Source organism: Nycticebus coucang, chromosome 1 (genome assembly GCF_027406575.1).
Source record: "Nycticebus coucang isolate mNycCou1 chromosome 1, mNycCou1.pri, whole genome shotgun sequence".
Lineage (NCBI taxonomy): Eukaryota > Metazoa > Chordata > Mammalia > Primates > Lorisidae > Nycticebus > Nycticebus coucang.
Genome location: NC_069780.1, coordinates 75,681,330 through 75,699,677, shown reverse-complemented (window position 1 = coordinate 75,699,677; position 18,348 = coordinate 75,681,330). Strand labels below are relative to the sequence as shown.

General features: G+C 35.1%; 1 protein-coding gene across 1 annotated transcript in view; it reads left to right on the top strand.

The window, feature by feature from the left end:
• Nucleotides 1-18,348, top strand: part of IQCM (IQ motif containing M) — a 474,905-nt gene that overhangs the window by 168,021 nt on the left and 288,536 nt on the right. The window contains exon 8 of the mRNA XM_053597778.1: nucleotides 17,003-17,094. Coding sequence (XP_053453753.1) covers nucleotides 17,003-17,094 — 92 coding nt within the window. The remainder of the gene's footprint in view (nucleotides 1-17,002; nucleotides 17,095-18,348) is intronic.

Below are 18,348 nucleotides of genomic sequence, written 5' to 3'. Positions count from 1 at the left end.
TTTATTGTTTTTGAATTGCATTAGAATTTTCAATGATTTAAATCAATGGCACATGGATCCCTGAAACTTCTTCATGTGAAATTTAAAAAACTGCACCCTGAAGAAATAATTGCTGTTACTTTTTATAGCCTCTGAAGTACTGAGATATTTATAGCCTTAATTATTCTGAAAGATAGTATTTATTTAAGGTGAGTGAGACCTGTGAATATAATCCCTAGAATAACACAAAAATGTAATATTACATTGCAGTCACATAGGAAAGTCCACCTTTCTTGCTATAATTTCATATCTTCACTCTTCTTTAAAAGGTTTGCTAACTTCGTGATGTTTGAAACAATCTTGGAACACACAACCTAGCAGGCTGTAGTTGCCATAAAAGAAACCATTGTTATTTATCAAAATTCTATGATGCAAAGCTCAGGGTACTATCAATATCTTATCTTCTTAAAAGTAGCTAGGATAACAACAAATATTGACAGAAATTTGTGTAATTAATATGTAGGTAATATTTGGAAACACAGAAGAGAATGAAATAACCTTTTCATTAGTTATCAGTGAGGTAAGTCTCCCCTCAGTGAGTGGCAGTGAAGCTAGGGGTCAGAAAAGTGTCCCTGAGTGGAGCTGTGCCATTTGATGATAGCCTAGAAGAAGAACGACATGACAAGGGAACATCACGCATGTGGGCATATTGCAGTGGTGATAGGTGCACGGGTGGGTAGTGTCCCAGCAGCAAAAAGAAGAGTTGGGTTGTCCAAGGTTGGAGAACAGAATGAATCTTAGGAATTGAAAGAAGTTCACCCTGGCAAAGACTGCAGCATTCTAGAAGGAAGGTGGCTGGAAATGAAAGTGAGGAGATAAGGGCTCATTCTCACTGAGTGACAGGTAGGCCTTAGGATAGGAAGAAACCATTCCATCATTTTAGCTTCTTAACTCTCAGTGAAAAGAATTTGCCTAACCTGATGCTGAAATAAAAAATTTCAAATAAATAGAATTTATTTTTGTACTTGGTTGTTTTATGTAATTGTTTTCTTGTTCTGAGAACACTGGACCTCTGGACATATGACTTCTGCTCCCCCACCCCCCATTAATTCCTGCCAAAGGAAACACACTTTACGTGTGAGGGAAGGATCTTTTTTTTGCAGTTTTTGGCTGGGGCTGGGTTGGGCATAGGGGGCTGGTGCCCTATTCCTTGAGCCCCAGGTGCCGCTTGGTCATTTTTTTAAAACATATTTACAGTGCCATCTCATAAGCAATAACAAAAAATATTTGTTTTGTAGAAATATATTTTTTATTTTATTTTTTTTTGGAGACAGAGTCTATCTATGTCACCCTCGGTAAGGTGCCGTGGCGTCACAGCTCACAACAACCTCAAACTCTTGGGCTTAAGTGATTCTCTTGCCTGAGCCTCCCAAGTAGCTGGGACTACAGATGCCCGCCACAACACCCGGCTATTTTTGTTGTTGTTGTTGTTGTTTTTGCAGTTGTCATTGGTGTTTGGCCCAGGCTGGGTTTGAACCTGGCACCCTTGGTGTATGTGGCTGATGCTGTAACCACTGTGCTACAGGCACTGAGCCAGAAATGTCTTTTTTAGAAATGAAAAAAAGGAATTTAAAATACACCTTAAATTCTTTACATCAGATTAATTTTGGCCATAGAATGGATTCACCAGATTTTATCATATGAAAATTTTCATTTTTCTGTAGAGAATTTTCTTGAATATTGTGCAGTATTTTGGCAAAAATGAATGTCATAAAAATATAAATAATTTTTCTTCCCTTGTCTTGGAAATTTCAATGTTTCTTTGTAATTCTTTATTAAATTGTACTCTCAGGAAACTATGGGCATTCACTTGAAAAATTTTATTACATAATGAAAAGCAGTTAATTAACTTATTATGTAAAACACATTTGCTAATTTCTTTCCCCCACATTACATTTTTTTTTTCTCTGCTTGTTTTGGTCCTCTATGAAAACATTTGAGAAGATATTATGATTATTTTCATGCTCATGATTTTCTGTCCTGCTGGGTTATTCTTGATATCATAAAAGGTGGTCATTTGGTTTGATTTTCTGATATTTCTGTGAAGTAAAAGAAATCATTACAACTACTAAGTTTAAAATCTACAGATTTTTCAATAATTCTATTTGAATTCATAATTCAAATTTTCTAATTTTGGGGGTCAGTTTGGGTACAAGTGAAATTATTTTCTGAAAATCCTGTAGTAGGCTTGAGACTAATTCATGCTCTGAATGTTTTTATAACCATCATTTATTTTATTTTATTAGAACTTTCCTTCTAGATAAAAATTCCTACTATGTCCTAACTTAGGAGATACTTATTTGGAAAAATAATGGAGATGCTCCATGAAAAATTCCTTTAGCAGTGAGTAGGTCAAAATGTATTTTCAACTATTCTCACAAAATTTTAAAGGAAAGCATTCTTGACAAATGCAAAAGATCCGGATTGTAATGTTACTTAGATATACCAGTCTCCCACTACCTAAACAACATCACAGTCCCACCCGCAATAAATGATGGAGTGTTAGGTATAGAAGTATAATAATTTTAACTTTGAATTCTTGTATCAATATTAATTTTACAGAGAACAAATTTAATATGTTTCCCATTTTTTGCATTATGTTTGGGAGCCATTTCACAATCCTTTTTACCATAGAAGTCAACTTTCTGCCTCTTTGTTCAGAGATATCCTCATGTGGGAACAATATTTGTGGTGCATTAGGCCCAACGTCATTACTAATACTGTAAACAATAGTTCCAGTTCTATAGTTTCCAGTCACCATTTTCCTTCTTTTTTGAGATAAACTAGAGTGTGGTTGTGAAATTACACAAGTGACAACCTAGATGAAAGAATGAAAAGTTGAATGTAGAGAGCATTTCAGTAGATAACTTGGTTAAAAGAATGAACAGACTGTTCCTGCCCTGAGGGAATGCCCCCCATCTCCTGGGAAGCGAGGTATGCTTGTTCTCTAGTAAAGGGAACATTAACTAAATTTCTTAAAAAGTAATGAAAGAGAACAAACTGTAAAAAGGCAGCCAAAAAAAGGCAAACATCTGTTACTGAACATGTCTCATTTGACTTCCTTTTAATGTTCTTAAGAATAAATTTATGAACTAGGGAAGGCATAGCACTAATTAGCTTGTTTTCATCAAACAAAATACATCAGACAAGGATGTTGAATATGAATGAAAACTTCAGTAGTAATAATAAGTAGACATAGAAAGTGCTGGTAGTCAGGGTTACAGCCATAGGCTTCAGATATTGTTGTGACTGTTTAATACTGTGTTGATTTAGATTTATAGTAATGTGGTTTGTTAGATGATTAGAAAAAGTGTTTTAAAAGTCAAGTGTTTATTAAACAATGGGGAGTTGAGGTGAAAGACTTTCTTTTTAGTTATGTGCCTTTAGCCTAATGAGATATTAGAATGATTTGAAATAACATATTTAGAGCTACCCAAAGGCAATATTTTATAGCACAGTCAGCAGTATTGTAATAGTTACAGCTTATATTAGTTGTAGAGACCTATAATGGTTACTTAAAAACCCTGGGGCCACACATATCTAAGAATTCAAAAAATTTTGAAGTTTAGATAAAAGAGAAGGTAAGTGGATCTGCAGTCAAACTTGTGATTAAACATGTTAATATTTGTCACAAAGCATATGTATATTCTCATTAAGTGGGAGATAGAAGCCACTGGGTAGGTCTTGTATTTGTTGATTCAAGTCAGGTTTTGCCACCAAAAATCCAGTGAGTCAAGTTTTGCCCTAATGTATGTTATGAAAAATTCATTGATTTTCAGAGCTTGTTTTGTTTTGGTCTGAGATAAGGAATTATAGACTTGTAGCAGTAGTACTAATGGTAATAATAGTGGTAGTGGTAGGCAAGGAATAGTAAGGAAAATAAGGAAGTAAGGACACACACACTCACTCTCCCTATTTTAGGCTCTAAGTAAGGCATGTTTCATTGGCTTGCTGGAAGGACCAAATCCTTCTCAGGGAGAGAAATCTAAAACTTGGACTCTTAAGGAGGTCTTGGTTATGAAGGATAGGTCACAAGTGGTAAGACCTGGTTGGTAATAATTGGGAGACTACACACAGTTATTTCATTACAGGATATCAAACAATGGAGTTTGTATCATTGATGAAAGGTTGTTTCAAAATACTTGACTCCCCAGTTACTAGTTCCAATTCTGATTCCAGTTTTATTCTTGAACCAAATATGTAATATAACTTAACCTGAAGTAATATGTGTATCTAGTCTTTTTATTCTTCTTCCACATATCTATGAACCACATATCTTTTTTTTTTTTTGGAGACAGAGTCTCCCTGTGTCACCCTTGGTACAGTGCCATGGTGTCACAGCTCACAGCAACCTCAAACTCTTGGGCTTAAGTGATTCTCTTACCTCAGCCTCCCAAGTAGCTGGGACTACAGGAGCCCACCACAATGCCTGGCTATTTTTGTTGTTGTTGTTGTTGTAGTTGCCATTGTTGTTTGGCAGGCCGGAGCTGGTTTTGAACCCACCAGCCCTGGGGTATGTGGCTGGTGCCCTAGCTGCTGAGCTACAGGCACGAAGCCTGAACCACATGTCTTTTTACCACATATCTATGAACATTCCATAACACAGCTGCCTTCAATACATATATTTTGAAAAAAACTCAGATCAGCCAAAAATAAGGATAAAGTCAACTATAGTTATTATAATTCTTCATAGTCTTCTTTTTTCTTTCATAAATACTTCCTGAAAAACTTTTCATTTTGTTATATTTTCCTTATCACTAATTCAATGACAATATTTCATTTGTAGATGTAAGTCATTTTTTGTTATTTGGCTATTAAACAATACTTTAATATAAAGCAATGCATTATATGTGTAGTTAAATTATTGTGAATATTCTTAATTTTCTTAGGATAAATTCCTTGCAGTGGAATTTTTGGGATATCCCCCATCTTTTTTGCTTTGTCTTTTGTTATATTTTGTTAGATTGCCCTTGAAAGAAGTGTAGATTTTAGATTTTTGACATAGATTTTCACTCCTTTTCTACCCCAAAGAATACACAAAGAAAAAAAACTACTACTCAATAAAAGTAGATAATCTTATATGGAAAGGGTCTAGCTTTGTATGACTAGGTTGTTGTAAAGCCTTCAAGTATTATATGTGTTATAAGCCTTTTAGGTTAATAAACAGTTAAAGGAATCATTAGAATCCTTTCATGAGGAACTTATGATAGCTTTGAAAAATATATACATAAAATATAAACAAAGATATCAGGGGTTATTTTATGGAAAAGATGAAGTTAAGATTTAGGTAAGTATACAGATTCAGAATTTGGTGTAATAGATGTGTATAATAGGCCACAAATTTATCTATGGACATCTTAGTAGCTAATAAAAGAGGATATAATGATTAGTAACTTGATTCAAAGTGTTTCTATAAAATAAAAGCAAACAAGAAAAATGTGCCATTTAGATGATTATGAATAAGGAACCATGAAATAAATATAATGCATATAATTGTTCCTCAGTGTGCTCAGAAGCTTGGTTCCAGGGCCCAAAATTGGTTTTCAGGGTCCTAAATTGGTATTTGTCAGACACCAAAATTCATGGGTGCTCAAATCCCTTATATAAAATGGCACAGTGTTTGCTTTAAATTACATGCATTTTCCTGTATATTTTAAGTCACCTCTGGGTAACTTATAACACATAATAAAATATAAATGGCAGGTAGATAATTATTACACTGTATTTTTAAATTTATATCATTTTTATTGTATTTTTAAATTTTAAACATTTTATCCATGGTTCATAGAAACTGCAGATGTGGGACCAATGGATATACAAGGTCAGATAATTAAGTTCACAAGCTCATCCTAGAAAAAGTGCTGCATACCTCATTGCTAAATATCACTGCAGTTAGTCACCTTAAAAGTACTTCTCTTGGTAAGCTATGTACCAACTCTAGTGTCTACTCCACCCTTCAAAGCATTTTTGCTAGGATGAGTTTGTGAATGTAATGGTCAGACCATTACAGGGCTGACTGTAATCTCCTAAGAAATAAATTTTCATAAAATGTAGGAATATGTCAAATATTGGCCCTTACTTTAATCATAGGGCCAAAGTGCAGCTTGGTGAAATCACTTTTGTAGAGATGGGAGGGCTGAGGGTGTGGATTGTTCTGGTGGAGGTGGGATGGAAACCGTATCATCCTAGTGCAGGCAACCCTCCTTATCCATGTGTTCCACATCCATGGATTCAACCAGCTGTGGAACAAAAGTATTCAAAACTAAAATTGTGTTTGTTCTGAATGTGTACAGACTTTTTTCTTTATTCCCTAAATAATACAATATTAGACACAATTATTTTGTTTCACTGTTTAAGTTTATGTACATACTTAGTTTAAATCAGAGGTAGATTTCAATGTATTTCAAGATGTGGGCAGTATCTTTTCACCTGTCTCAAAGTGTGGTTTATAGGTTAATAGCATTGCTATCTCTTAAGAATTTTGTAGAAATGTAGAATATTGATACCTGGCTTAAAAGATGGTGGCCGAGTAACAGCTTCTGTGCAGCCGGGTGCAGTGAGAATGTGGAGAGAAGGCTCCGGGCATTTCTGGTTGGTGGGTTTTGCCCAGAAGCTTCCCTTTGGTGACACAGGAAGCCAGTAAGACTTCTGGACCTCACGAGGAGGACAGAAGCAGTGGAAAACTGGCAACAGGTAGGTGTGTTTGTTTGGAGGCTGCCTGCATCTGTATGCATAGCAATAGGGAGACTGCAAACAGGAAAAGCCTTACCTGTGGGCTGTTTTGGTTTTCTTGGACTTGGGCACTCGATTGAACTGCCTTGGGAGATCTTGGGCTGTTGTGTGCGGATGACTTTGGGTGTTGTCTGGGGCCCCTGTCTGATCCACTGAGCCAGAAAGGAGCTAATATTGTTCAGCTGTGGGCTGCCTACACTGCTGCTGTGGGAGAGCTGCCCCTGTGTGTTGCAGCACGGAGATCAGCCTGGAGACCTTGGGCAAGCAATCTAGTGACTAAGCTGCCCTAAGGTGGGGACGGAGATGCTGGGGGAAGTGCAGAGATCCAAGTGTGGCAGATTAATATGCCCTCAGGGGCATAGTGGGAGTCTGGACTTGGAGCACTGGATAAGCAGGCAGCCACACCAGGAGAGATCCCAGGGATAAGTGCTTTCCTTGGAAGGCCAAAACTTTTGGGCTCCCAAGCCTGCAGGGTCTGAAAGATCAGCAGAGGCCTCCTGTCTCCATCTCATACAGCTGCATCAACATTGTGATTAACATCTTACACCTCAGAAGATCACCTGTGGCCCAGACAATATTCAACAAGATATATATCCTGTTTGATTCTTTGGTTTTGGGGTTTTTGTTTTGTTTTTCTTAATTTCAACATTTTTCCTTGGCATTTTTCTTGTTTTTTTTTCCTTTTTTCTTTCTTTTTTTTTCACTATAATAGTTTAAATACAACCTTCCATTTTTGCCTTCTTTAATAATTAGAATTTCATTTTTGCCAAATTTCTGCCCCTATATTTGTTCCCCCCACCCCCAGTGTTATCCCATAAGGGTTCATACTTGTTTGTTTTGGTTTGATTTATAGTATTTTTGGCTTTCGTGGAGGTGGGGTACTGTGTCTGATCTGGCAGGCAAAGAGCTGTTGACCTCAAGGGAATCACCCAACCTAGCACCCCCAGAGGTTGGGGATCTTCAAGGTTGGGTCATAGTACCCTACTATACACCTATATTACTCCTGTTGCTTTCTTTCAGTGCTTTTCTTCTTTTTGTCAATATTTCCTTTTACTCACCCCCTCTTCTTTCTCTTTTTCCTTTCGTTTAAAAATCTTTTTTTCCCTAGGGCGGCGCCTGTGGCTCCCGTAGGGCACCGGAGTAGGGCACCAGTCCTATATGCCGGAGGTGGTGGGTTCAAACACAGCCCTGGCCCAAAACCACACACACACACACACACACACACACACACACACACACACACACACACACAAAAACAACCCAAAAAACAAACAAAAAAAAAACCTTTTTTTCCCTTCTTGCTCTTTAATTTTCTCATCCTTCTGGTCCCATACCAAAAGAACACATTAAAACTTTAAAGAGCAAGAAGAAGTGAAAGGATAATTAGGGTAAGGAAACAGATACAAGAAAGCACTCATGAAGAAGAATCAGCAGAAAAATCCAGTAACATGAAATACCAGGCAGAGGAACCACTTCTAGGGATCGCGAGGTAGCTATAGCAGAGGACTCCTATAAAGAAATGTTAGAAATGACAGAGGGGAATTTAAAATACAGATGATGAAAACAATGAAGGAAATTGCTGAGAAAGTGGAAAATAATCAAAAGAAAATCCAAAAACAGAATCAAATAAGACATGAATGATACAAAGAATATAGAAAAGATATAGCAGAACTGAAGGAACTGAAGCAGTCAATTAGGGAACTTAAGGATGCAATAGAAAATATCAACAACAGATTAGATCATGCAGAAGAAAGAATCTCAGAGGTAGAGGATAAAGCTCTTGAGATAACTCAGTTAAAGAGGCAGAAAAGAAGAGAGAGAAAGCAGAATGTTCACTGACAGAAATTGAGACTCTAGGAAGCATTCAAACATACAAGTTATAGGTATCCCAGAAGGGGAAGAAGAATGCCCCAGAGGAATGGAAGCCATTCTAGAGAATATTATAAATGAAAATTTCCCTAATATCACCAAAGATTCTGACAAAGTCCTTTCAAAGGGATATTGGTCCCCTGGTCACCTCAATTCAAATAGAGCTTCTCCAAGGCACATTGTGATGAATCTATCTAAAGTCAAGACAAAAGTAAAGATTTTGCAAGCTGCCAGGAGTAAGCGCCAACTGAGCTACAGGGGAAAATCCATCAGGGTGACTGCTGACTTCTCTAATGAAACTTTTCAGGCCAGAAGACAATGGTCATCTGTCTTTAATCTACTCAAACAGAACAACTTACAGTCAAGAATTCTACATCCCGCTAAGCTAAGCTTTAAAATTGACAGAGAAATCAAATCTTTTATTGATATGCAAACATTGAGGAAATTTGCCACAACAAGACCAGCTTTACAGGACATATTTCAACCTGGTCTACAAACTGACCATCACAATGGACCTTCAGCAAAGTAAACACCCAGAAATTAAAGGACAGAACCTAGTTTCCACAATGATGCAAAGGCAAAACTAAGAAATGGAGTTTCACAAAATAAGATGAATAGAATGCTACCACACTTATCAATTATCTCAATAAATGTCAATGGCTTGAATTCCCCAGTGAAGAGGCATAGATTGGCTGATTAAAACACAAGACATCCATTCTTTGTCTGCAGGAAACACACCTCACATCAAAAGACAAATTAAAACTCAGAGTTAAAGTTTGGAAGTCAATTTTTCAGGCAAATGGAATTCAGAAGAAAAGAGAGGTTGCAATCTTATTTTCAGATACATGTGGATTTAAAGCAACTAAAGTCAAAAAAGACAATGATGGTCACTTCACATTGGTCAAGGGAAAAATATAACAAGAAGACATTTCAATTCTAAATATTTATGCACCCAATTTAAATGCTCCCAGATTCTTGAAACAGACCTTGCTTAGTTTGAGCAATATGATATACTATAACACCATAATAGCAGGGGACTTCAACACCCCTCTCTCAGAGCTGGATGGATCCTCTAAATAGAAATTAAACAAAGATGTTAGAGATTTAAATGAGACCCTAGAATGACTGTGCTCGATAGACGTATATAGAATACTCCATCCCAAAGATAAAGAATATACATTCTTCTCATCGCCCCATAGAACATTCTCCAAAATAGATAATATCCTAGTACACAAAACAAACCTCAACAGAATCAAAAGAACTGAAATTCTACATTGCATTTTCTTAGACCACAAGGCACTAAAAGTGGAACTCAACTCCAACAAAAATGCTCGACCTCACACAAAGGCCTGGAAGTTAAACAACCTTATGCTGAATGACATTTGGGTTAGGGAAGAAATAAAAAAGGAAGTCATTAACTTCCTTGAGAATAACAACAACGAAGACACAAGTTACCAAATCTATGGGATACAGCAAAAGCAGTCCTGAGAGGAAAATTTATCTCTTTAGAAGCCTACATTTGAAAAACAGAAAGAGAGCATATCAACAAACTCACAAGCCATCTGATGGAATTGGAAAAAGAAGAACAATCTGAGCCTAAACCCAGCAGAAGAAAAGAAATATCCCAAATTAAATCAGAGATTAATGAAATTGAAAACAAAAGAATCATTCAGAAAATTAATGAAATAAGAAGTTGGCTTTTTGAAAAAATAAATAAAATAGATAAATCTTTGGCCAGACTAACTAGAAATAAAAAAGTAAAATCTCTACTAACCTCAAACAGAAATGACAAAGGGGAAATAACAACTGATGCCACAGAGATACAAGAGATTATCTCTGAATACTACCAGAAACTTTATGCCCAGAAATTTGACAATGTGAAGGAAATAGATCAATATTTGGAATCACACCCTCTCCCTAGACTTACTCCAGATGAAATAGATCTCCTGAACAGACCTATTTCAAGCACTGAGATCAAAGAAAAAAATAAAAAAATCTTCCAACAAAAAAATGCCCTGGTCTGGATGGCTTCACACCAGAATTTTATCAAACCTTCAAAGAAGAGCTTATTCCTATACTGCAGAAATTATTCCAAAAAATTGAGGAGGAAAGAACCTTCCCCAGCACGTTCTATGAAGCAAACATCACCTTCATACCAAAACCAGGAAAATACCCAACTAAAAAGGAGAATTTCAGACTATTATCACTAATGAATATAGATGCAAAAATTCTCAATAAAATCCTAGCCAATAAATTGCAGCTTATCATCAAAAAAGTCATACATCATGATCAAGTAGGTTTCATCCCAGGGATGCAAGGCTGGTTTAATATATGCAAGTCTATAAACGTTATTCACCATATCAACAGAAGCAAAACCAAAGACTATATGATCCTCTCAATAGATGCAGAAAAAGCATTTGATAAAATCCAGCATCCTTTTCTAATTAGAACATTGAGGAGTATAGACATAGGTAGCACATTTCTAAAATGGATTAAAGGTATCTATGATAAACCCACAGCTAATATTTTACTGAATGGAGTAAAACTGAAAGCTTTTCCTCTTGGAACTGGAGCCAGACAAGGTTGTCCTCTGTGACATTTACACTTCAACATAGTGCGGGAAATTCTAGCCAATACAATTAGGCAAAACAAGGAAATAAAAATCCAAATGGGAGCTGAGGAGATCAAACTCTCCCTTTTTGCTGATGATATGATCTTATACTTAGAGAACCCTAAGGACTCAACTACAAGACTCTTGGAAGTCATCAAAAAATACAGTAATGTCTCAGGATATAAAATCAATGTCCACAAGTCAGTTGCCTTTGTATATGCTCACAACAGCCAAGATGATAGGTTAAGGACTCAACTCCCTTCACCATAGCCCCAAAGAAAATGAAATACTTAGGAATATACCTAACAAAAGAAGTGAAGGACCTCTATAAAGAAAATTATGAAACCCTAAGAAAGGATATAGCAGAGGACATTAACAAATGGAAGAACGTACCATGCTCATGGCTGGGAAGAATCAACATTGTTAAAATGTCTATACTTCCCAGAGCAATTTCCCAATTCAATGCCATCCCTATTAAAATACCAACATCCTACTTTCAAGTCTTGGAAAGAATGATTCTGCATTTTGTATGGAACCTTACCGTATAGGTAAGGCAGTTCTTAGTAATAAAAACACAGTTGGGGGTATCACCATACCGGATTTTAGGCAGCATTAAAAGGCCATAGTGGTCAAGATAGCATGGTACTGGAACAAAAATAGAGACAAAAACATTTGGAATCGAATAGAAAACCAGGAAATGAAACCAATAACTTACAGCCACCTAATCTTCGATAAATCAAACAAGAGCGTCCACTGAGGGAAAGACTCCCTATTCAATAAATGATGCTGGGAGAATTAGATATCCACATGTAAAAGACTGAAACTGGACCTGTACCTTTCTCCACTCACAAAATTGATTCAAGTTGGATAAAGGACTTAAATTTAAGGCATGAAACAATAAAAATCCTCAAAGAAAGAATAGGAAAAACACTGGAAGATATCAGCCTGGGGAAAGACTTTATGAGGAAGACTGCCATGGCAATACCAACAATAGCAATAATAAACAAATGGGATTTAATTAAACTGAAAAGCTTCTGTACAGCCAAGGAGACAACAACCAAAGCAAATAGACAAACTACCCAATGGGAAAGGATATTTGCTTATTTTGAATCAGACAAACACTTAATAACCAGGATCTATACAGAACTTCAATTAATCCCCAAGGAAAAAACCCAACAATCCCACACATCAATGGGGAAGAGAGAAGAATAGAATCTTCTCTAAAGACGACAGATGAATGGCTAGCAAACATATGAAAAATGCTCATCATCCCTAATTATTAGAGAAGTACAAATTAAAACCACCCTGAGATATCACCTAACCCCAGCAAGAATGGCCTATATCACTAAATCTCAAAGTCGCAGATGTGGAGAGAAAGGAACACTTTTACAATGCTGGTGGGACTGCAAACTGATACAACCATTTTGGAAGGAAGTATGGAGAAACCTCTAAGAACTCAACCTAGACCTCCCGTTTGATCCTGCAATCCTATTACTGGGAATCTATCCAGAAGGAAAAAAAAACCCTTTTATTATAAAGACACTTGTACTTGTAAATTTTATCGTAGCCCAATTTACAATTGACAAAATGTGGAAACAACCTAAATGTCCTTCAACCCAGGAATGGATTGTTAAGCTATAGTATGTATACCATGGAATATTATTCAGCCATAAAAATGGAGATTTTGCAGCATTTGTACTAACCTGGATGGAGGTGGAACACATTATTCTTAGTGAAGCATCACAGGAATGGAGAAGTATGAATCCTATGTATTCAATTTTGATATGAAGACAATTAATGACATGGTGGGGCATGGTGGGGAAGGGGAGACCAGACAGAGAAGGAGGGAAGGGGTGAGGGAAAGGAAAAGAAGAAAATAAAATAAAATAGTGACTAATTCTCACATAAATTGGATTTAATTTTGACCAAAGTACATTACTTAAACATTAATTTTTAATTCAACTTGTTAACATGTTGTTTAGGATATTGCATCCTCATTTATAAGTGACATATGTTTATAATTTCCCCTTTATAAGAATATATTTTCTCCAATTTTAATATCAGGTGTACCTAGATCAAATAGAATGATTTTGAAGTATTTCTTCTTTTTTTATTGTCTATAAGATTTGGCATGATCTGTTTTTCGAAATTATCTTTTACTCTTATTTATAAATATTAGTTGTCTATTTTTTGAGACTTAAAAAGAAATAATAAGAAGTTAACTGATGACTCCATACTGAATCTCAGAGTCAAAACATTCTGTAATAGACATACTCTTATTTGACAATGTGAATGTTACTTTTTTTGCATTATTATTATTATTATTGTTTAATATTTTGATGTAGCAATTGTTCTATTCCTTTTCTGAATGTATTTATGTTCATTCGTTCTTTATGAAGTTTTTGTTTCTAGTCCTTATCTTAAACATTGTTATTGTTATTAAATTTTAAGCCTTTTTAATTTTGTGAAGGCAAAAAAATGGAAACCTAATAAACGCATGTATATGTAAAAATAAAAAAATAAAAATAAATGTAGAATATTAAGCCCCATTCCAGATGCATAGAATCAGAAGACTCATAGTGATTTATAAGTACATTAAAGTTTGAGAAGCACTGTTTTAAGTAATTGCCCAGTAAAGTCCTCCAAACAAAGAGTGATAATCAAGTTGTAGTTTTGATAATCAAGCTAGCAGCAACATTTGCTCACAGTGTATTTGATTGGCAGCTTTAAATCCCATTATGATGAAGTCCTAGTGATATCCTAGAAAATCTCTGGATTTTGTCTAAATGAAGTAAAAATGGAAAACATAAAATTGTTGTGTTCTAGTCAATTGAAAATGTAATGTGAACTCCAACTGTCTTTTTTTCACTATTTTCTCATCTTTTTCATGGGTTAAAAATTTATTGCAGGTGTGTCCGATTTCACCTTTGCATTGAGTAATATATTGAGTTTGATCCTAGTCATTGCCTACTTGTATAATCAAGGTAAAGATACTAAACTTCTCAATTTCCCTGGGAAAAGTGGAAATTAAATATCTACTTTGTAGAGTCTAGGTGAAGATTGAAGGCAATATACATAAGCACACAGTATGTTCTAATTGTTACAACAATTTATTCTGTGACATAACTGTAGACCCGTAGACCTACCACATAGTATGTAAGTCTCACAATAGCCAAACTCATCATTTAGAATGGTCTCACATTCAAATTAATACCAAATACACAAATTAAAAGGATTGAATTCAAATTTTTAAAATATTAGTTTATAACTGAATTATTTAGTAATAAATTAACTTCCCAGGTGGCTGCCTTAAATCCAAAGGGGGAAGCATATTCAAAACCAAATAAACAAATTGTATACATTTGAACATCATTTTCAAATGCAAGAACATTAAAATTCCCCCAAATTGTAAAATGTAAACTCATTTCTTCAATGTGTTTTTTAACATGTAAAGATTTAATTCCAGCTAACAAAATAGTTTCATGTATCTATAGACTTGTGTAGTTTAAAATTTCAGAAAAAAATAGCTCCTTGTGTGGAAGCAGCTGTTCCATCACTTGGCATGCTGCAATCTTGGCATTTCTGAAGCATACCTAAACCACAGGAGCCATATAACATTCTAGGAAAGCGTTCTTCAAGATTTTTTATCTCACGACACACTTTACCTATCTTTAAATTTCCTTGGCACATTTAAATTATGTTGATTAAAAGAAGAGCAAAAAAAAAAAAAGAATATAGTATTGTGCTTGAACGTCTTTTGAGCATAATTTAATTAATGAATTAATCTTAAAGATTAAAAATCTTTAAAGATTTTTGTCACACATCTAAGATCTTCTCATGGCACAGCACACTAGATAAAAATTACTGTTCTAGGAAGTTGTAATATATCTGTGAAACCCATAGATTCCCAAATCTTCTCTTTATCAAGCTGTGAGAAGCTCATCTTAAGCTCAAGCTATATTTTCATATTATTTAAAGTTTTCTGATTTGTATATCATATAAAAGAGAATATATGTATTTATGTATGTGTATATATGTATATGAAAGAATAATACTAAAACAAAGACCCACAAAGCTTAAGGAATAAAATTTTGTGTGTCTTTTCCTTCACTGTGTAACCTGAGCAAACCCACTTCTTGAATTTTATATTAATGGTTCTTTGGCTTTCCCTTAAAATTTTAGCACATATACACATACACCTAATTATCATTTTGTTTAATTTTGCTTATTTTTAACTTTAAGAGATGAAATTATAATGTCTTCACTCTCATTTTTGCTCAACAAATACATTTTCAAGATTCATCAATCTTCATTAATGTGGGTGTGTGACCCTGTGGTTCATACATTTACAGGAATAACCACCATTCTATTGAATGAATGAACTACAATTTAATTCTCTCTTCCATTGCTGAGAGATATTTGCATTTTAAAAATAGTTATTTTCTATTATGAAAAACTCTGTTGTAAGCATTCCATTATGTGTCTCCTGAAGCACAGGTGTGAGAGTTACTCCAGGGTGAGCATGACCAATGTCATAAGAACCTGCTTCTTGTTATATCAAGAACAGGCATGTGTGTATGTATGTATATATATATGACAGAATGTTGATCCCTTTAGCTCTGGGAGCAGGTTGGCAGGGCCCAGGGAGTGGGAGTTTAATAACTGATTATTGATTTCCAGAATAATTGATTGCCTTTAGCCATAAGTAGCTCCTCAGCTTTATTCCACCACTGACTTCTATTATCCCTAACCATGGAGTGGTTGTGTAGACCAGGGGCCATAGGTTCAGTTTATCAGGATATATTAGATTATTATGAAACATCCAATTTCCTTAAGTACTAAGTTTGACAGTTGATACCTGTGACATTTCACTTTGACACTTCTTGTTTTTTTCCAATCATTTGGGAAGTTCCATTCTGGTGATTTTCATCTTGAAAATGAGCCAGATGAGCAACCTGAGACCAAGGTGGATAATGAGCTGAAAGCTGAAGTGGAAGTGAATCCATCTCAATCTATGCATGACTTAGCAGCAAGTTTTAACATTACTATTCCAACAATATTGGACCATTTGAAACAAATCAGCAAGGTAAAGAAGCTGGATAGATAGATTCTGCATAAGTTAAATGAGCATCAGAAGAGAGATCATCTCACAACTTGCCATTTTTTGCTGTGATAACATAAAGGCAAACCATTTCTGTTAGGTGTGATGAAAAATGAATTCTTTTTGATAATCACAATCATTCAACACAATAGTGGGATAAAGATGAAGTGCCAAAATACAACCCAAAACTGAATATTCATCAAAAAAAGGTATGTGTGGGTGGCACCTGTGGCTCAACAGAGTGGGGTGCCGGCCTCATATGCTGGAGGTGGTAGGTTCAAACCCAGCCCCTGTCAAAAACTGCAAAATAAATAAATAAAAATATAGGTATGTGTGTCTTTTTTGTGGTCCAACACTGGTATTATCCACTAGAGCTTCATGAAACCTAGACAATTGATTACAGAAGATGTCTTTTGCAACCAATTGGACAAAATGATGAGGATGCTTGCTAATTGATTAAACAGCAAAGGTTGGTCAATAGAGATAGACCAATCCTCTTGCAAACAATGCTCGACCATGTGTCATATAAACAACGTGGCTCAAACTTAAAGAAGCTGGACTTGAAAATTCTGTCATCCACTATATTCACCAGCCCTTGCTCCAACTATCACTTCTTTAAGACATGCAACACTTTTTGTAATTCTCATCAGGCTACAGAAATCACCTTTTGGTATTTCATTACCACTCGTTCTCCAGGCTTCTTAGCTGCTGGCATGAACAAGCTATTGTTAAGATGGCAAAGGTATGTCAATAGTTGAGATGCATACTTTGATTACTTGTCCTGTTGCTGGTTTGAGATATAATAAACTACACTTTTGGGTCAAAAGCATATATTTCATATTTAATAATGTAATAACAGCTTTCTACTCTTAGCAGCAGTTGCTGAGAATCTCCATTGCTTCATAAATTTAATAGCAATTCATATTGTCAAATTTTAACTTTTGTCAATTTGGCAGGTTTAAAGTTATATTTATTTGTGATTTTAATTTACATTTTCCTAATGACCAATAAGATTGAGAATTTTTTCATCTTTCTGGGCCACCAGTATTTCTTCTTTGTATACGTTACTCAGTTGTCTTTTAAAAATGTATTTAAATGCATTTATTTATTTTATTTTGTGCTATTTGTTCTTTCTACTTTGTGCTTTTAATTTGCCCCTTATAATTTTTGAAATTAACATATTTTTCCTTCCATTTTTTCCCCCCACTAGTTTGGCATTTGTATCCTTGTTTTTACTTTTCACAAGTACATAAAATACCTTTACTTTCTTCCCATCCTATACAGAAATGGTAGATTGCCTTAATTTCTGTAGGTAGTTCTCTTTTTAACCTCTCAAATTAGACAGAATCTGTTTCATCTTGTTATTGTCTAAGTTTACCTACATCCTTACCAATTTTTTACTTTGTTATTCAATATAGCATCACAGACCTAAAGGATGATTTTCCTTCTTTAACTATATCCTTTAGAAGTACCTGTTGTAAGGGTCAGTTGGCAGAAAATTTCAACTGACATATGTTTATTTTTACTTCCTTCTCAAGCATACTTCTCCAGAAGTCTTTTGAAGTTATTATTCCTCTGTTTTTTGGTTATCATTGTTGCTAACAAAAATGAGATGTTTGTCCAGTTGTCTGTGCTTTGCAAATAATCTGTCTCTATGTTCTCTGCTTCTAATGATTTCTTTTATCTGTGGTTCTGTTGTTTTCTTACGAGATATGTGAGTATGCTTTTGTTTTTACTTATTTTCCTCAGTTTTTGTTTGGCTTCCTAAATCTGACAATCTATCTTTCAGCAATTCTGAAAACACAAAAGAAAACATAAAACTCTTCTGTTATCTCTTCAAATACTATCTTTCTTCTAATATTCCTTCTTAAAACTATAAATTTCTAAGGAGACATGAAAGCACCCCACCACCCCTACAAATAAAGGGGTGAAGGTTAAGAACTGTGGTAAGGGCTTAGCTAAAAATAAGGCACAAGGCCTAGCTAAAAATAATAAT